The sequence below is a fragment of the Microtus oregoni genome, unplaced genomic scaffold (assembly GCF_018167655.1).
Source record: "Microtus oregoni isolate MIOR12 unplaced genomic scaffold, Mior012 000027F_ref0000203, whole genome shotgun sequence".
Classification (NCBI taxonomy): domain Eukaryota; kingdom Metazoa; phylum Chordata; class Mammalia; order Rodentia; family Cricetidae; genus Microtus; species Microtus oregoni.
Window position 1 is genome coordinate 24,484,725 of NW_024543086.1, and position 18,136 is coordinate 24,502,860.

At 43.8% G+C, this 18,136-nt stretch overlaps 1 protein-coding gene across 20 annotated transcripts in view; it reads left to right on the forward strand.

The window, feature by feature from the left end:
• The window catches only part of Rbfox1 (RNA binding fox-1 homolog 1), a 2,144,901-nt gene that overhangs the window by 1,533,166 nt on the left and 593,599 nt on the right, over nt 1-18,136 (forward strand). Inside the window, exon 1 of one of the 20 annotated variants that reach the window (XM_041676164.1) lies at nt 15,304-15,353. The exons of the other annotated variants lie outside the window; for them this stretch is intronic. Within the exon in view, the coding sequence (XP_041532098.1) occupies nt 15,342-15,353 (12 nt within the window). The 5' untranslated portion in view covers nt 15,304-15,341. Of the gene's footprint in view, nt 1-15,303; nt 15,354-18,136 lie in introns of those variants that run through there. 20 annotated transcript variants of the gene reach the window in all.

The following is an 18,136-nucleotide window of genomic DNA, read 5'->3' on the forward strand; positions in this document are numbered from 1 at the left end:
CTGAGAAAGCTGAAAATGTTATACAATCCTGTGAGCATATCTGATACTTTCCACCGGAAGGTATTATCTTCTGATTATTTGAACAGATGGAATTAAGAGCCAGCATTATATTTACCCCAGCACTTATAGATAATACGATACAGGGATAAATTAACACAAGTGCTACCATCTACTGAGCATTTGCCATGTTCCCGTCATCCACCTGGAGCCTTTCTATTGGCAGTTTTCAGTTCCCCAGGGAGGACAATTTTGTCTGCTTTAGAGACAGTGAGCCCAAGAAGCGAGAGGGGTGAGAGAACTTGTCTAGGGCCATTTCCCTGGAGGTGTTAGTGATGGGTTCAAACCCCCGTCTGTCTGACATCAGCAGGTTTCCCTTTCTTTCCACCACCTCTCCTCTTGCGAGCTCAAGGAGACCAAATTCAAATGTTGTGCTTCCATTTCTTTATAGCCCAGATCTTCCAGGGTACAGGAACCAGTTCTTACTCAATGTTATTCCAGTGACGCTCCTATTCAAAACAAAAACAGCAACAAAAAGACAAGTTGTATTTGCTGGGGAGTAGCATTATTCCTGGTACTTTCTGGCGCTCATATCTAGTGAAGGAAAGCAGGAGAGAAAGATGGGTAAATAAATAAAATGAGACAAGAAAGCCTTGGGCGTGTGCTTACTGCTCCCTTGGCTGGAGAGATGGTTCAGAGGGTAAAGGTGCTTGTTACCAAGCATAAGCACCCGAGTTTGATTCCCGGGATCTTTGGGTGGATGGAAGAAAACTGGCTTCCACCATATAGTTGTTAGCAGAGGTGGAAAACTATATAGAAACTAGTGGGGAAGTTAGTTTTTATTTTTAAATAACATTTTGTTAATTCTTTGAGAATGTCAAACAGTTCATTTTTATCATATTCACACTGTAGATTTTTCATCAGGATAAAAGTTGGGGAATCTGGAAACTGAATTGGAAGTGTGGAAGACTCTTGATTCTGACTTCTAAATGGGGGGCCATCCATCACCCTCCTGGGGGAAACGTTTTGATCGGATAGCCACTTCAGTTTCTCTATCTTCATGATCATCATATCTTAGGAAAAGAGTTAGGAGGAAAATTGTAAAACTGGGCATCTCCTAACAGCAGGCTATGGCGTGGCTCACTAAGAATGTGCTGTTAATGCATTTTAATGACATGCTTTATAATATCTTATTAAAGATTGCAAGAGCATCTAATCATCATTTAATAAATATTAATGAAGCATTTACAAATCGTACCTTAATTTACAGCGTTGGTGCTCATGTCCTGCCCTGGTCATCTATGCATGTGGGGCACAGTGGTTTGACAGAGGCTACCATAGTAACACCATGCCGTCCTACTACCATAAGCGATTTTAAAATAATAATAATAATAGTAATTCTTGGAGTGCAGTTCAGTGCAATGAAGCTTGATACCCAAAGCAGTTTTAGCAATTATTATTCTGTTTGGGAACATTAAAACATAATCTACCATGAATTTATAATCCGTAGCTCCTCTCTCACTCACTTTTTAATAATAGGCAGTAATTATAGACCCTCGTGCAAAACTTCCTGCAGATGTTGGGAGATCCTTGCTCATCTGGCACAAGCTAGTTTGTAGAGGATTGGCTGATTGACTGGATGCTCCACTGTTTCTGTGTCTGATGTGTGCAGAGCTTACAGCTTGGCTGCTCATCCCTGCCGTGTGCATGGAAGTAGCGCTTCCCCAGCCACTAAGCCCATAGCATCTCTTTGCTGGCCATTCTGTGAGGCCCATTTGGGCTAAGATCATGACTATCTCTTGCAATTCATGCCGGTCTTCAGTCAGAATGACGTTTGCAGGGGCTCGGGGGTCTTCCAGTTCTCAGAAAGCCAGAATTGGAAACACACTTAGAATCACCTCCTTTTACTTCTTGTTTTGTAGACAAGGAAATAGGCCAACGGGGGTCGGGAAGGTGGGCAGTGAGGGTCACAGGGTCACATGAAAACAGACCCTTCGCAAGGAGTGGGGCTCACAGTGTTCTCTTATCCAAAGTCGCAGTTGAGAAGAAATGGCACGTGGTCGTAGATTGTGAGCATACGTATGTGGTGCCGGCCTGAAGGGTGGGCGGGTGGCCTGGAGAAGCTTGTCCTCAGGAGCAGGTGGTCTAACCCTCTGGACCTCGCAGCTGGGCTCCAGCGCAGGTGGCTAAGGATCATCAGTACTAAGAAAAATTGACCAGCAGATGGCGATGCAGGGATTCAAACTGCAGCAGCCATGTCCTGCTGCCGCCCTGGGCCTGGGATTCACAAATCTCAGCTGAAAAGTGACCCATTTGAAAAAGGGCTCTGGATTCTTCCAGTGCTTTTTCAACACCTGGAAACAATGGGGCGCTTTCTCCTAGATGCGGAAGAGAGCCTGATTAAAGGAGCGCAGGTGCAAGCTCCAGCCTCTGGGTCAGCTGGGCTTTGAGTCGGATTCTGGGGGCAGTGCAAGGAGAGAAGGGGAAATAGGAGAGCGGACACAACTGCTGTGTGCAGACTAGGGGTGCCTGCTGTTCACAGGCTGTGGCCAGAGTTCAAAGCAGAAGAGTCAGCAGGAAGCCCTTGCGGCATCTCAGGAGGTAGAGAACCCTGGCGCCCTACCCCAGCCACTGCCACTCCACAGCCTTGCAGCTTCGTTGTCTGAGCATGGCTACTAGGCTGTCTTAAAGTGTTTAATTAGTAGATTAACTTGAGTGCCCTTGTTCTACAAAGTTGTTTCACAGAGAGATTTAAGTGACTTCTTGAAATGGTGCCACTCAGTGGGAAAAGGACGGTGTAGGGTGAGTCTTATGTTTCCAAATCAGAAGTCTAGACAGACTTGCCTCCCTCTGCTTCTGTCACTTGCTCTTTTATGTATACAAATTGACACCTCTGGTAACAGCATTCCAGGCTTCTCTCCTTCCCTGTCTCTGCAGCTGTGGTCTTCATGTGCAGAGATGGAGGAAGAGAGGCTCCAGTCCCTCGGCAGTGCCAGCCTGACCCATCAAACAGACATGTTATCCCTGCATCCCGCAGCTAGTGAGGCCAGCACCAACTCTTTCTTCTCCCAATATTCACGCTGCACATTCTGGCTGCCACCAAGCACAGTTCCACCTGTGCCCCAGAGTCAGAGATATCTCATGCTTGGCCCCTGTTGCTCTGTTTCTTACTGACAGTTTGTGGTGTCTCCTGATTGTGCAGGAACAGTGCCTTTCCTATGATAAGGGTGTGTGCTGTCTCCGGGGAAGGCTGTGAGGGCCCGAGCTGCTAGATTTCCTCTGATGCTGATATTATCACCCCCGGGGTCGGGAGTGAGTCTCTCTGAAGGAGCTGAGCTCATGTGTAGCTTAGCAGCCACAACCTCCAGGTTGTTCCATTTTCTCCTCATCAGGGTTTTCCTGCGGAAGCCTAGAGGAAGCAGGATGCTGTTTCCACTTCACAAACTTCTGTTCTCAGAGCTCCGCCGACCTTACAGTGCTGAGAACAGGCTCCCTGTTTGGGTGTGAGAGTGAGTGTTTCCTGAAGGTGGGAACTGTATCTTACTGTACTCTCAGGCACACCATGCACACACACACACACACACACACACACACACACACACACACCACTCAAATTTTTGCTCAGCAAATAAATAAGCAATTGGCTAGAGAGGACAAGTCAAGTCTCTGGATTCACTAATTGCATTTGTTTTATTTAGCAAGCATTATATAATAATGACTTAGGGCCAGGAACTGATGAAAAAGCTTTTGAGGCGTAAACTCACACATACGTAGTAAAAACTCTATGATATGCCTTCATTTACACCCTCTCCCTGATTTTCTGATCACATACCAGAAGCATATACCAGCCAAGCCAGCTGCTTAGAGCCCAACAGGAGGCTCAGCTGAGGATTCAAACCAGGGAGGCAGATGTCAGGTTTGCTCCAAACTGCTCTTATAACTTCTATCGTCTCCAGGCTTAGAGTTTTTTGTTGTTGTTGTTGACTCAGATCACTATATGTGGATTTACCATGTCGTGATGTAGAAAGGCACAGAGCTTAATCCTGAAAGTTAGCTAGTGGGCTGACCTTTCCAAAGATGCAGGGGACACGCGTACATGGAAGTGAAGAGATGGGAGTCATCCAATTGGACTTCCTAACCTTAACCTCTGCAGCATAACATTGGGCTTTTCATATCAGTGAAAGCAAGTGGAGAGAAGGGAGAAAAGGAAAGGGATGAAGGAAGAGAGGGAGGAGAAAGCACAAAACACAGGCAGGAGATTTGAAGGAAAGAGAAAGGAAGGGAAAGGAGTAAGGAGATAAGAAGGAAAAGAACAATCAATAAAGCAGGGAGAAGGTGGGGGAGAAGGGAGAAGAAGGGAGGGAGAAAGAGGGGAGGGAGAGGAAGCAATAAATGGAGGGAGGGAGAAGGAAGGGGAAAGGGGGATAAGGAGAAAGAGGTGGATAAGGAGAAAAGAGACAAGAGAGAAAAGGAGAAAAATGTAAGGAGGGAGAGAGGGGGAAGGAAGGAAAAAGAAAAGCCAGAGAGAAAGGAGGAGATAAGGTATAAGGAAGCAGGCATAGGGGAGGGGGAGGGGAAGGCAAGGAATGGAGGCAGCTGGGGAAAGGAGAGTCAATCCTGAGAAATGCCTTTGTGTCTGCTGTTCCTTGGCAGGGCTTCACTGCCCCAGAACCTGCAGAAATATTGGAAGTCAAGATCCAATATAATAATTGGCTTACAGATCTGAAAAAGGATGGCTAGACGCTTCCATTTCCAAGATTCATTAGTGCAGTTCTCCCCTAATAGAAGGGCTTGCTCTACCTGTAAGCCATTTTCTAATCAAACTGGCAGTGTCCGGGCTCCACCTGAGTATAAATGGGCTGTAGCAAAATTGCTCTGTCTCTGCGGAGGCCAGGAGTTGGATGGGATGGATGTGTTTTCCTGTTGACACTTGATCATGGACTCTGTTCGATCACAATAAGAAGCCCTCTTTTTAAATCCCATGAAACAGGATTTGGACTCCTGTTTGTAGACAATTCCCAAACTTGTATCATTGAGTTTCTTTGAAAATATTGAACAGGTGTGAATTATCACAATATGGTCCACTAAAAGCCTTCTAGGGATGCTTTGCTTGGTGATGTGATAATGGAAAAGTTGTGTCATACCATACAAAACTTTGTGACAAACAGAGCTGGCCTCCTGAAGAAGTCCTGTGAGAGAATGCGCTAACACTGGTCAATTCTGAGAGTGAACCCTCCTCTCTACTCATTTCCTTGCTATGGGGCCAAGTCTGTGATCTAAGCCATGGTTCTCTATCCGCCAAATGTCTGCACATAGCCATACACTGTCTGCAAGCCATCACCAAGTGAACTAATCTGGTTACTTCTAACACGAAGGTTAGAAAAACTTAGACCAATTAGAACCTCAGATATATTGATAGCCTGCTGGGATGGACAGGAGAAAGGTAATGACCATGTTGCATCACTTGGTGTCCAGTGTGCACATGTAGCCATGGATAGCTATGCATGCAGCCCACCACAAAATTATAAACTCGCTGAGAAGACTAGAATTTTGTGTGTGCATTTTTTATAACTTCCTTGTGTATTTCTCCAATATGAACTTTGTAAGTAATAATTTCATATAGCTGGAACTTGCTATTCAGACCAGAGTGGCTTTGAACTCACAGAGATCTGCTTGACTCTGCCTCCCGAGTGCTGCCAGAAACTTAAGACTTTCATTATTTTTGGATTCTCTCTACTTGTCCAGAATAATCATGTTTGGTTGGACTGGAAGACACTTTTGTAGTAGCATTGATGAAGCCACCAAAATAACGTTCACGTGCTGGTGGTGTAGCTCAGAGGAAGAGCACTTGCTTAGCATGAGCAAGGCCTTGTGATTGGTGAAAATGAAGTTTTATCACTAATCACTACTTTACCTAGATTTGATAATCATTGTTCTGAAACCACAGATTAGTGTAGACATGAGATTAATGTATCTCATTGAGCATTATGGTGGAAAGCAGACATCTCTATACCTATGGCATAGCTGTGTGGCTAACATGCATAACAGTTATGTTCTCAAACTGTGGAGGCTGAGAGAGCATCTTTGCCTTTCAGGAAGGATTCTTTTCCAGGCTGCTATGAGACCTTCTTCCATTTGGGAGATAATGCATTTCTCAGCAGTAATGCTAAATTTGTGTGGAGTTCCATTTGACAACAATATCAACCACACAGACAGCTCACTTTCCTGTCTTTCAGATGTCAAAAGAATGAGGCCAGTCCTCTCCTGTTATCCCCAGGTCGGGACTAGTGTAGGAAAGGGAGACAGAAGGCATGGGAAGTGGAGTCAATAGGTCTTGACAGCCTGGAGAAGTTGATTGCAGACGACAGCCCTGCATTTATTCTAAAATGTTGAAGTTCATTTATCTTGAACATGAGGACACAGGGGATCATAGGTAATACTGTAGATGATACTGAAGACACAGTATCTGTGAGCGTGTCTTTCACAGTGTCTGAGAAAGAACTGTGACAGATAAAATTGTAAGAAAAGGAGAAGTTGTTTTGGGGTTTAGGTTGAGTGAAGGGGGAACATCACCCTGCTAAGAGAGCAAGGACAGCTGTGCACTGAACAGCTGGACTGAAGAGAAGCATGTGATATGTGAAGGACCCTCCATGCCATTGTTTGTACTCCCCCTATTGTGCAGCCTTGGGTTTGGAAGAGTCTGCGTGTCTCTCCTCACTGTTCTCTGGGTTTCTAGTTGAGCTTGTAGGGCTTAATTCTCTGGCCTGTGAGATGAGATAATTAGGGTGGTGATACCCTCACATAAGGTCTCTGTGAGGAGCCAATGCAGTGAAGTAGATGCTACCCAGGCAGCACTGGCATGGTCCTGAAGAAGAAGGAAGGGTAAGTAACAACATCCACTGGGCAAGATTCTGGGGATGTGTAGGAGGCTGACCTACTGTTTCCTGCACTGTGCCCCTGCTGGCCTCCAGCGGGATAGAAGACTCATCCCCAGGGAGCACTGAAGCATGAACAGAAAGGAACGGGTGGCTCGGCCCAGGGAGCCCCAGGGCTTTGTTATGAACTTTATTCCAGGGAGATATGTGATAGGTACAACTTCTTTCTTTCTTTCTTTCTTTCTTTCTTTCTTTTTCTTTCTTTAACTGAGATAGGGTACTGACAACAGACCAAAAGCACAATCCTATCCAAGTGTACCTTGGTGAACCAATGAGTTTATCAGGGTTATCAGTAGGACCTTAGAAGACTCAAAAATGGCTTCATTGCCTGAATGTCTGCCCTAGCATGCTGAGAACCCGTGGAAGTGTATCTCTGGGATTCCCTGACCAATTTGCTCCATGGGAGAGAGTCTCCCTTTGCCTTGTTCTCACTGTTGTTACAGTTTGTAGAACCTTCCGGAGGGACCCTATGAATCTTGTGGCTTTCTCAGTTTTCTGGGCCTGGTAAGTAGTGAGTGTCTCTCCTTCCTTCAAGGAAGGGATGTTTCTTTTCAGAGCAAATGGCGATACAACAGGATTCCTGTCTGAGATATGCTTGGGGAAACCCTCTCTACTCCTTTTGGTGGTGTTTCATTGAGTACACGTGATCAAGACTATCAGTGGCCTCTCTCTGATGTAGGACAGGAGAAGACAGATACCCTGGACTCTGGGCAAACTCACCTCATGCTGCCTTTTCTCTAGTTTAGCATGTACATGATTCAGTGGGGACAGGGGACCCCAGAACCCATTCTCATGCCACTGCTCTGGAGTTGGGTCAGGGACTTTCCATAACTAATGAACTTCAAGACATGGCCATGCGACTGATGTACAGTCTCACTCTGAGGATGAAGGTCCATGAAGGTCCACTGGGACACTCCCATAATAACCTGTGCTTATGATCCTGCCACCTCCCTCTGCCCCATCACCCACCATCACCCACTCTGCAGTCTAGCAGGCCATGTATCCCAGCTGAAGGGCTCTCCTGCTCCTTGTGGTTATTCCTCACCATACTGATTACGTTCTTCACTTAAATTAAATAAAATGCATCCTATCGAATGCACAGCACACAAAAGAATATTTATTTGAATATTAAGTACAGATAAGGCTTCCCCTGGGATTATTTCAAGAGCACATTTGCAGGATTTAATTGCAAGGTTTCCCTGCTCTCAGTGCCTTTCACAGCACTCCTCATGAAAATATTTTCTTTCTGAAGGTAAAACTCCACTCTGTTGGTTTATTATTATTATTATTTTAGATCTGAAGAGCTCTCCGAGCTCCGTCATTACTTCCAGTGTCTAATTAATACTGGCGATGACAAAGCAAACAGCCAGTTGACCCAGATTCCTCAAGTAAGTCGCCTGCAAAGTACAGAAATGCTTCCTCGTTAGTTTGGAACTTTTGATATCCTCATTCTTCCAGCAAATGTTTCTTATGCTTGGGGTTTAAAGATTCATGAACTGTTCATCTTTAGGTGCCCCTGCAGAAAGAAAATATACATGTGTAGCTAAGTACACACACGCACACACACACACCACACATACACACACACACACCACATACACACACACACACCACACACACACACACACACACACACACACACACACCATCATTCCATTTATATAATGGAGTGGAGAATTGGAAACACGGTACTCCTTAAGCTTCCTGGGCTTCACAATCAAGCCCAAACATGGCGTTCTGTAATGCCCTGGAGGTCGAGGAAGACCTCTCTAAGATGTAAAAGATTTCTTCAGGTGCTGAAGGCAACATAGTTCAGAAAGTTAGTCATCAGATGCCCACTTCAGGGCCTTAGAGTAGAATGTCACTCATGTCCCTCCATCCCTGTCTGGAGAGCTAGTCTGGGGGGACACTGTTCATTCTTTCCTCATGGCAGCACAGTAGCAGAGACATAATTCCTTTCTGCTTCCATTTATTCTGGTGCACAGGCACAGACAGTTAACATGCTAGCTCACAGCACTCTAGTGTATTCACGACTTTGCAAAGTGTTTGATTCCTCCCACATCCCAGTACCTCTGTGGGAAGAACAAACCGTGGCAGAAGCAGAAGGAAGGCTGTTCTGATTTGATTTCTGTTGCTGGGATAAACAATCTGATAGAAAGCGACGGGTGATAACTGGGTTTATTTCAACTCACAGTTCCCAATTTTAGCCCCTCGTTGTAGGGGAAATCAAGGCACTTCTAACAGCTAGCCACATTAGATCCACAGTGAAGAGCAGAGGAGAGTGAATGTATGCTTGTTCGATGCCTTGATTCCTTGCAAGCTTGTGCTCGGATGGATTTCTTCACCTTAAATAGATGGGGATCTCTTTGCCTAGGGAATGAGACCGCCAACAGTGGTCTCACAAAAATTAGTTGAATTAAAAGATCCAGGATCCCTCACAGATATGCCCGCATGCTACCTCAGTGCTGGAAAAGCCCTTTGCTGAGACTCTCCTCCCAGGTAATCGCAGATTGTACCAAATTGATGATTAATGATGACGTCACAGCTGCACACGGCTACTTTCTTGAATTGCAAAGACATTAATAGAATATATTCTGTTAACCATGGACTTTGATGGTTATGTTCTTTATAATTTTAACAATTTGGTGAATATGAGCTAATTCAAACTCTGTGATGACATTTTGAGGAATAAGACAAAGCCCAGGCCAGGGTTTTAGTCCCTCATTCACAAACCAGTGGTTTTGAGATTGCAATCTGAGACTATTTTTAAGTGTTTGATTCTGACCACTTAAGATGTTTGGTACATGTCTGCTCATTTATATGATCAAGATGTTTGCCTACAGAAGCCATGGCCTGAGGTTCTAGGGTGAATTTATTTAATTGGGAAGCAGATTATACAATTATTAACTCTGATAACAATTACCACTAGAGCACTGTAACCTCCAATGAGAAAGAAACAACAACAACAAAAAAAAAAAAACAAGCAAACAAAAAACTAGCCCAGTTAATGCATCTTAACGTAAAAGTGTCTAGAGAACCTACATTCTACCATTGTAGATACATGTAAATGATATGCAAATAGCCCACCTGTCCAACCTGACTCTTTCCCAGCTCTAAAAGTGGGCAGGAAGCATGATGGGAAATATGAATTGTGATATTCATGCTACATGAGCGCTGCTCTCTGGCTGTGGGGTAATGATGGTCCCGGGAGACTGGTCCAGGGAAACCTGCCAAAGCCCTTTAGTTCTGCAGGAGGTTTTCACGAGAATGGTTTGAATATGGCTGGACTGGGCAAATGGCAGGGGTAAAGCTTAGAGGGGCAATTATAGCTCTTGATTATCAGGGAAAGGAAAGGCAATTGTGTCTACCACCTAAATAAACAGAAATCACCTTTGTCGTGATGACAAGTGCTCGTTCCAACCCTCCTCTGCCTCGGTTCACCAAAATACCTTATTAAATCTGCAGAATAAAAATATGCCTGGGGTGCTAGTTTATTATTGGGATAAATAATAGGCAATATGTTTCCCTCACCTTGAAAGTGATCTGATGCAGAGACATTCTCTGGCTTCGCTCCTGAAGGTGTTTACAGCTCAGACCAGCCTGGAGCTGCACTTTTCTTCCCAGACCGGAATGCAGCCTAAAATTCAGAACTGCAAGAGTTGATTTCCCTGCTTAAGTGAAGGGTGTTGGCTGGTGGATACAGAGGTAAATCAGACCCTCATTACTAGTCACTTGAAGAAACTACCTTCCACTTAGGGTTATCTGTTTCATCTTTTTCCCAGACAGATTTATTTTACACCTGAGATGTTTAACTGTGAAACTACTTAGCAAATAAGTGCGCGACAGAGGAAACATAACCAAAATAATTGGTCCAAATAAAATGTTCTTAAAACCCAAAGGTCTTTTGAATTCTGTGGGCATCCTGACATCTAGTGTCCCTTTAATAACATAAAGTGTACTTGACACCATTTGGTGACTTAAAATTCGGAATTAAGAATGACCCAAGATGTCTAAGTATGCTACTTCCCTGTTGATGTAAGTAACACAAACATTACAGTGTCAAGAACTTTCGGGTACCATGTGCATCAAGGGTGGTTTGAGAGGACTGTGGAGGGCTTACTACTGTGTTCTGCCTTTCAGTACCTCACCTAGCATTTAAGTTTTACTTTTTTTTTTTCTCCTGGGCACTATTTTCCTAACCACAGTATCAGGTTCGAGTTTTCCTCTTTGCTAAATGAAAACAAGAAAGGAGCTGAACTGTGTCCCTTCCCCACATTGTTATCTCAAGGCATTTTCTCCACTGGTACTTTATGAGCCAGAATTGAGCTAATTAATGTTGGTTGGCTTGACTCATTGTTGTCACTTTGTGTTTTCATTTCTTTTTAATTGATTATTTCTTACTCTCTGTCCTGAATGCTAAGCATTGGCTACTGTTAAAAACTTTCTGTCCTAAAAACAAAAATAAATAGTCTTCATTAAAGATGATGGAATCTCAGTTTGCTCACCAGACATAAACAATCCTGTCTTCCTCTAGTCAGAAGACACACTACAGTTGAATGTAAGTTCTAAAGCAATGATTTGGTTGCAACCAATGATGGCTATTACTTTGTGGTTTTGGATCTTCATAAACTTGGGTATTTAAATTTTTCCACCTAATTCCTCAGAAGTCAGACAGAAGAAAACGAATCTCCTTTATTTTGATTTTAACTTGATATAGATAACTGTATTTTCATACAAAAGGAAATTCACGGGGGCTGGAGAGATGACACACAGGTAAGGCAGTGTGCTGTGCAAGCATCTGGACCTGGGTTCTACTCCTATCACTCACACACAAGCTAGGTGTGACCAGTCATGCGCCTGTAACCCTAGCAGTGTGGAAAACAATGTCAGGGGATTGTTGATGGAGGATTGCCCTAGCTGTGTGGAGGATGGAGATGATGGGGAATTGCTGATAGAGGATCACCCTAGGGTTCTGGAGGATGGAGATGATGGGGGATTGCTAATAGAGGATCACCCTAACAGTGTAGAGGACGGAGATCACGGGGATTGCTGATAGAGGATCACCCTAGCAGTGTAGAGGACAGAGATCACGGGGATTGCTGATAGAGGATCACCCTAGCAGTGTAGAGAACGGAGATGATGAGGGATTGCTGATAGAGGATCGCCCTAGGGTTGTGGAGGATGGAGGTGACAGGGGATTGCTGATGGAGTATTGCCCTAGCAGTGTGGAGGACGGAGATGTTGGGGGATTGCTGATGGGGGATCACCCTAGAAGTGTAGAGGATAGAGATGATGGGGGATTGCTGATGGGGGATCGCCCTAGGGTTGTGGAGGATGGAGGTGACAGGGGATTGCTGATGGAGTATTGCCCTAGCAGTGTGGAGGACGGAGATGTTGGGGGATTGCTGATGGGGGATCACCCTAGAAGTGTAGAGGATAGAGATGATGGGGGATTGCTGATGGAGGATCGCCCTAGCAGTGTGGAGGACGGAGATGATGGGGGATTGCTGATGGAGGATCGCCCTAGGGTTCTGGAAGATGGAGATGATGGGGGATTGCTAATAGAGGATCACCCTAACAGTGTAGAGGACGGAGATCACAGGGATTGCTGATAGAGGATCACCCTAGCAGTGTAGAGAACGGAGATGATGAGGGATTGCTGATGGAGGATCGCCCTAGGGTTGTGGAGGATGGAGATGACAGGGGATTGCTGATGGAGGATCGCCCTAGCAGTGTGGAGGACGGAGATGATGGGGGATTGCTGATGGAGGATTGCAGGCTCTTACCTGGTTCCAGCTTTAATGAGGGAACCTGCCTCAAGGTAATGAGGACTCTTGTCTTCACGTTTGTGCTCATGGGTGTGGAGATCCCACAGGTCTTGTCCAACAGCCTTTGGCTACCTTAGATCTTCAGAATGGAGCAAGTTCTCATTAGCCCCTCTCCCGTCTATTTAGAGTCTCGATCTTGTGCAAGCACTATGTAAGCAACCAGAGCTGCTGTGTGCTTGTTGTGAGCTGCCCGTAAGACACCTTTCCATGACCTTCTTTTACATCATTTGGCTTTTTCCACCCCCTCCTTCTCAGAGACATCTTTTGGGGAAGCACAGTGTTCACCTACAGCTACGGCCTCCTCATTAGCACTGTCCTGGTGGCAGTATACCAAAATCTTGAGTACACACATGTCAGTCCAGTTCATCAACCCAGAATGCACTAAGGGAAAGCATGCTGTTCACCCAAGCTCCCATGAGACCTGTGTTTACAGGGAGTTCTATGTGCTTCCTGAGGAATTTATAATAATTATAAAGACAGCCAAGCTGAAAAATGCACATTGCCTCCCATTGATTTGATTTATCGAGTTTTGTGTTGCTAATCTTTTGTTGCTTTCCTTAAAAGTGATTCACAATTGTTCTTAAAACTGGACTCTCCGACACCATGTATTACAAACGAGAAAACTGCACATCTATTTGCCCATTCATTTATCCTGTGTCATCTTATTTCATCTGACCCTGCTTCCACAGGGCAAGCAGATCTCCAGCCTGTTTCCCCTTACATTTGACTCTTCTTCTTTACTCAATTATTTCATGTCCATAATCCCCCTGAGCTGTTCATTCCCCCTTTTCCCTCCTGAATATTTATTTCTATTATTCCCCTGTGTCCGTGGAAAACATAAGCAGAAAAACATGGCTACATTCTTCAACTCTCTGAGGATAGGATGTCCCTTTTATTATGTGCCCTGAGGACTTTCCCAAATTCACTCTGGCAAATGCTTTATGTGATAAAGTTGTTGTTTTCTCCATTTTTGAAGGAAATGGGAAGATTCTGTAGTGTGCCCATGTTTGTATGCATAAGAGTGTATGTGAGAGACAATCTCACTCTGTAGACCACACTGCCCATGACCTTGAATTCTTCCTACCTTTGGCTCCCAAGTGCTGGGCTTGCAGGTATGAGCCACCATGCCTGGGATTGCAGCTATGAGCCATCATGCCTGTGGTTACACAAATGAGTTACCTGGGGTTGCAGGAATGTACCACTGTGCTAGATCCCTGAAGACCTAACCATTTTCTTCCCATTGTCCAGGATAGTAGTATCCAGGAGATGCTCAATGTCTTTGCGGGAATGAATGGATAGTCTTACAAGTAGATTCTAAACACCACCCTCAAGAAGAGGGAAGGAAGCCCTAAGAATTGGCTCTCAGTCTTTGTCTTTACAGAGCAAGTCTGATGAGTGCCAGGAGTGGGGTGGGGACTGGCAATAGGATCAAGGTCAAACGAAAAGTACTGAAAGAGAAATTCAAAGCATATGGAAGGGAACTCTTGTATACTGGTGGGAAGCAAACCAGCCCAGCCCCCATAGAAATAAATATGGAAATTCTTCACTCAACCACTTATAGATCTGATATCATTATGATACGGTATGTATGGCTTAGCTACACCACTCCTAGGTATTTTTATCTTGAAGGTCTGTAGACAATATATATCACAGGTACTTGTACATCCATGTTTATTTGTAGCCATATTTACCAAAGATAAGTTCTGGAATAAACTTAGACCTCACAAACAGGAAAACAGATGAGGAAAATGTGCTCTATGCACAATGTATTTGTATGTAGAATTGTAATGAGCCATAATAAAGAATGAAACTGTCTTTTTCAGGAGAATGGGTACAAATACAAGCCAGCCTCAGAAAGGAAAATAATGCATGTTTCCTTTCATTAGCTAAATCCTAGAGGGTTTTTTTTTTTAGTACAGATAAATAAAACCATAGAGCTGTATATAGCTTTAACAAGAAGCAAAAGCATCTAGAGAACAAAGGGGACTAGTGAGAGCAAGGGAAAAGAAAGAAAGAGAAGGCAGCAGGTATGGAGGCATGGCCCACGGGCTTAATACATTACATGCTTGTATAAAAATATCCTTCTGAAACAATGTACCATGTATAGTAAAATATGTAGAAAAGGGGAGGCAGAAGGGTGGGGACACACACACACAAGTGAAGCTGGAAAAAGCTAAGCTGAGAATGGCCTTGCTGCATAGCTGAAGATAGACACTGGAGGAAGATGAATTCGAGCTATTAAACAGCCCATACAACCAGAAGAGCGAAAGGCCGCATGCGCTGGTTTATTGCTGCAGTTCTAACCTTTCATAAGCGCTTACTTGGCAGCCCTATTGAGAGTGGTATTTGATTCTGGAAGCATCTTAAAGGAGCAACACCCGACCTTCCACTTCCCTTTTTTCATTTAGGCCATAAAATATATTGGCTTTGTGCTTTACTGCCAAGGGAAGAAAAAAATGTCATGTGTTAGTTTCCAAATGAAATGACATTTAGTAAAGTGTACATTTAAGGTATTTTTCAAGGCTGGCGTTTTTTTTTTTTTCAGACTACAGAATAAGGGTCTCTCTTCATCACCCATGTTATGGAATTACAGGTGACTTTTGTTTCTCTTAAACATCCTGTCATGTCATAGGGAAGTTGTGTGTACACATGAGTGTGAAAGCCAGATCGTCTCCTCAGTTGTCGTCCCTCAGATGCCATCTGCCTTGCTTTTTGAGACAGGGTCCCTCATTGGTTTGGAGTTCAGCACGTATTCTAAGCGAGCTGGCAAATAAGGCTGAGGAATCCGTCTGCTTCTGCCTCCATAGCCCTGGGACTACAGCACCATCCTGCCAAGGCCAGCTTTTCAATGTGAAAATACAGTTATAAGACCTAAACTCATATCCTTATGCTTGTGAATCAAGCATCTTACCAGATGAACTATCTTCCTAGCTCCATGGGAAAAAATAAGAGCCTCAGTTAGGTCTTGCAATAACTTGGTGATCCCTCTGAGTACTCTTCCATCCTGGTTGAGACCTTTTGTGATCAGTACAGGTGTAACAGAGACACAGCTGGGATTTAGCCACAGTGGCAGGATTGGATCCTGATCCTTAGGAAGGAATGAAAGAGAAAATTATGTATTTGCACTCAGGTCTCAAAACACAGAGAAGGAGAGGTCCCAGCACCTATGCTTAGAAGTGAAAGATGCAGGTACACTGACTCTCCCAGGCACACTCATTTCTGAGCAAGGCATGGTTGATGGCTGTAGAGCTTCATGGGCAGAGTGTAGTAGAGGAGACTTAGAGAATCAGGCTGGCGAGGGGAAATGTAATTTTGTTGTCAAGATGTGGATAGAGCAAGGGAATCCTTGAAGGACGATTTAAACAAACCAAACCAAACTGTGCCTACTCAAGAGAAAATTCATGCTGTCCCTTCTTCACTTCAGACTTTTTATTTAGTAGCCTCATCTAAAAGGCATTTGTTGGTTTTACTTTTACATGCCTATGGTTGAATTCTGCCTTATCAGTTCCATAAGAAGAACATTATGATACAGCTTTGTCAAGCATGGCATAGGCCAGCATCTGCCTGGCAGACCTTTGCTATTTTTTTTTACAAGATAGAACATAAAGTTTCTAGTCCTGTAACATAGTCTTGTATTTAATTAGTACAGATGAAAGCCAGCTCTAGTGATGCAAAATTTTACGAAAATTTTAAAGCCCTGATATGAAGATGTTTTCTGATTCTGAATGTGTCCCCCATCATAGAGCATAATTTTAGAAGTGTACATCAGCATTAAGGCAGTATTGGTAGCTCTTCCAGTTCACAACTCATTTCATCTTATGTTCCTTCTTTAGAACATGTGGTTTATTCTAGGTTAATTTTTGTATACAGCATGAGGTTTGGGTCACAGTCCCTTTGTCTGTGCATGTAGGCGTGCCTGTGTGTGCACATTCAATTACTCTGACATTATTTATCTGGGCTGTGTCACTTTTTTAGTCTTAGTGGAGAGGTTGTGTCTGGAGTAGGATAGTTTGCGTTTAAGACTCTATGAATTGTGATGCACACGGATCTCTGTCTACAGAAGATCAGTGTTCCACCACTTTGTGTGGAAGTAGGAACCTGAATAACCACCCTGATACCTTGATAATGCTGGTTATTCCACACTGTTTATAGAGGACAGCCACCAGCCGTGTTCGCTAATTTTATCTCACTAGTGATGGGGGAATACAGGCACCTTTCATTCAGTCTCCACACTGTCTTCTCTCTATGTTTAGCAGACAGGATAGGAGAACTATACATTAAAAAGTGTACCAGAAATATCATTTCTTAAATTGAAATCATTAAACATATCTCAATGATCTCAAAAGGAGCAGACCTGGGTTCAATTTAATTTTTTTAAATTTGTCTTTGTGAGTATTATATGCTCTGGGTTAGTGTATGCCACCTGGGTGCAAATGCCTGAAGAAGCCAGAAGATGGTGTGGGATCCTGTGGAGCTGCAGTTGCAGGAAGCTGTCGGGTACCTGACGTGGCTTTGGAGAACATTCCTGTGATCCTTTGCAAGGGCAGCAAACATACTTAACTATGAACCATCTCTCCAGCCCCTAGATGTGTGCTTTTGTTTATATTTGTGAGCAACATTACTTTTTCATTCATCGCCCAATGTTTTTGTTACACATTTCCTTTAGGGTTGCCTCTACCCTTTGGAAAACTTATTTCCTGTAACAAATGCTGGAGATCACAACTGTTGGCAATAAAAAAATTTAGTTACTTTCATGTTTTGTCGTTGTATGTTTATGTTTCTGAAGGTTGGAATGCAGGGCCTCCTCCATGCTAGGTAAGAGTTCTACCACTGAGAGTACTCCAGCACTCCAGTACTCCAGTACTCCAGTAATCTCCCTGAGCTCAAGCTCTGGATAAGGCGATATTTCAAAAATAAAAAAAAAAATAGCGATACTTTGCTTTAGTTGCCTTGGAATTTTTCTTTATCTTTTTGGTTTTGAAAATAATTTTTAAAAATCATTTGTGTGTGTACGGTGGCGTGGTGTGTGTTTACATGAATGCACGTGCCCACTGAAGCTAGAAAAGAACACTGGATTTGGTGGAGCTGGAGTTACAGAGAATCCTGAACCACTCGAGGTGACCTGGGAACTCCTTTTCTCCAGAAGGGCAACAAGCTCTGTTAGCCACTATAACTCCTTGTTTTAATTTGTTCTGTTTCTTTAAGTGAAAGATCTGTATTCATTTGGACTATTACTGCCTTGTATATTTAAATTATTTTTCTATGCATGTTTCAAAGATTTTTTTAAAGTTTCCAGCAATTTATGTGTGTGTGTTGAGAGACAGACACACACAGAGAAACACGCACGCACACAGATGTATGCATGTGTGACAGACA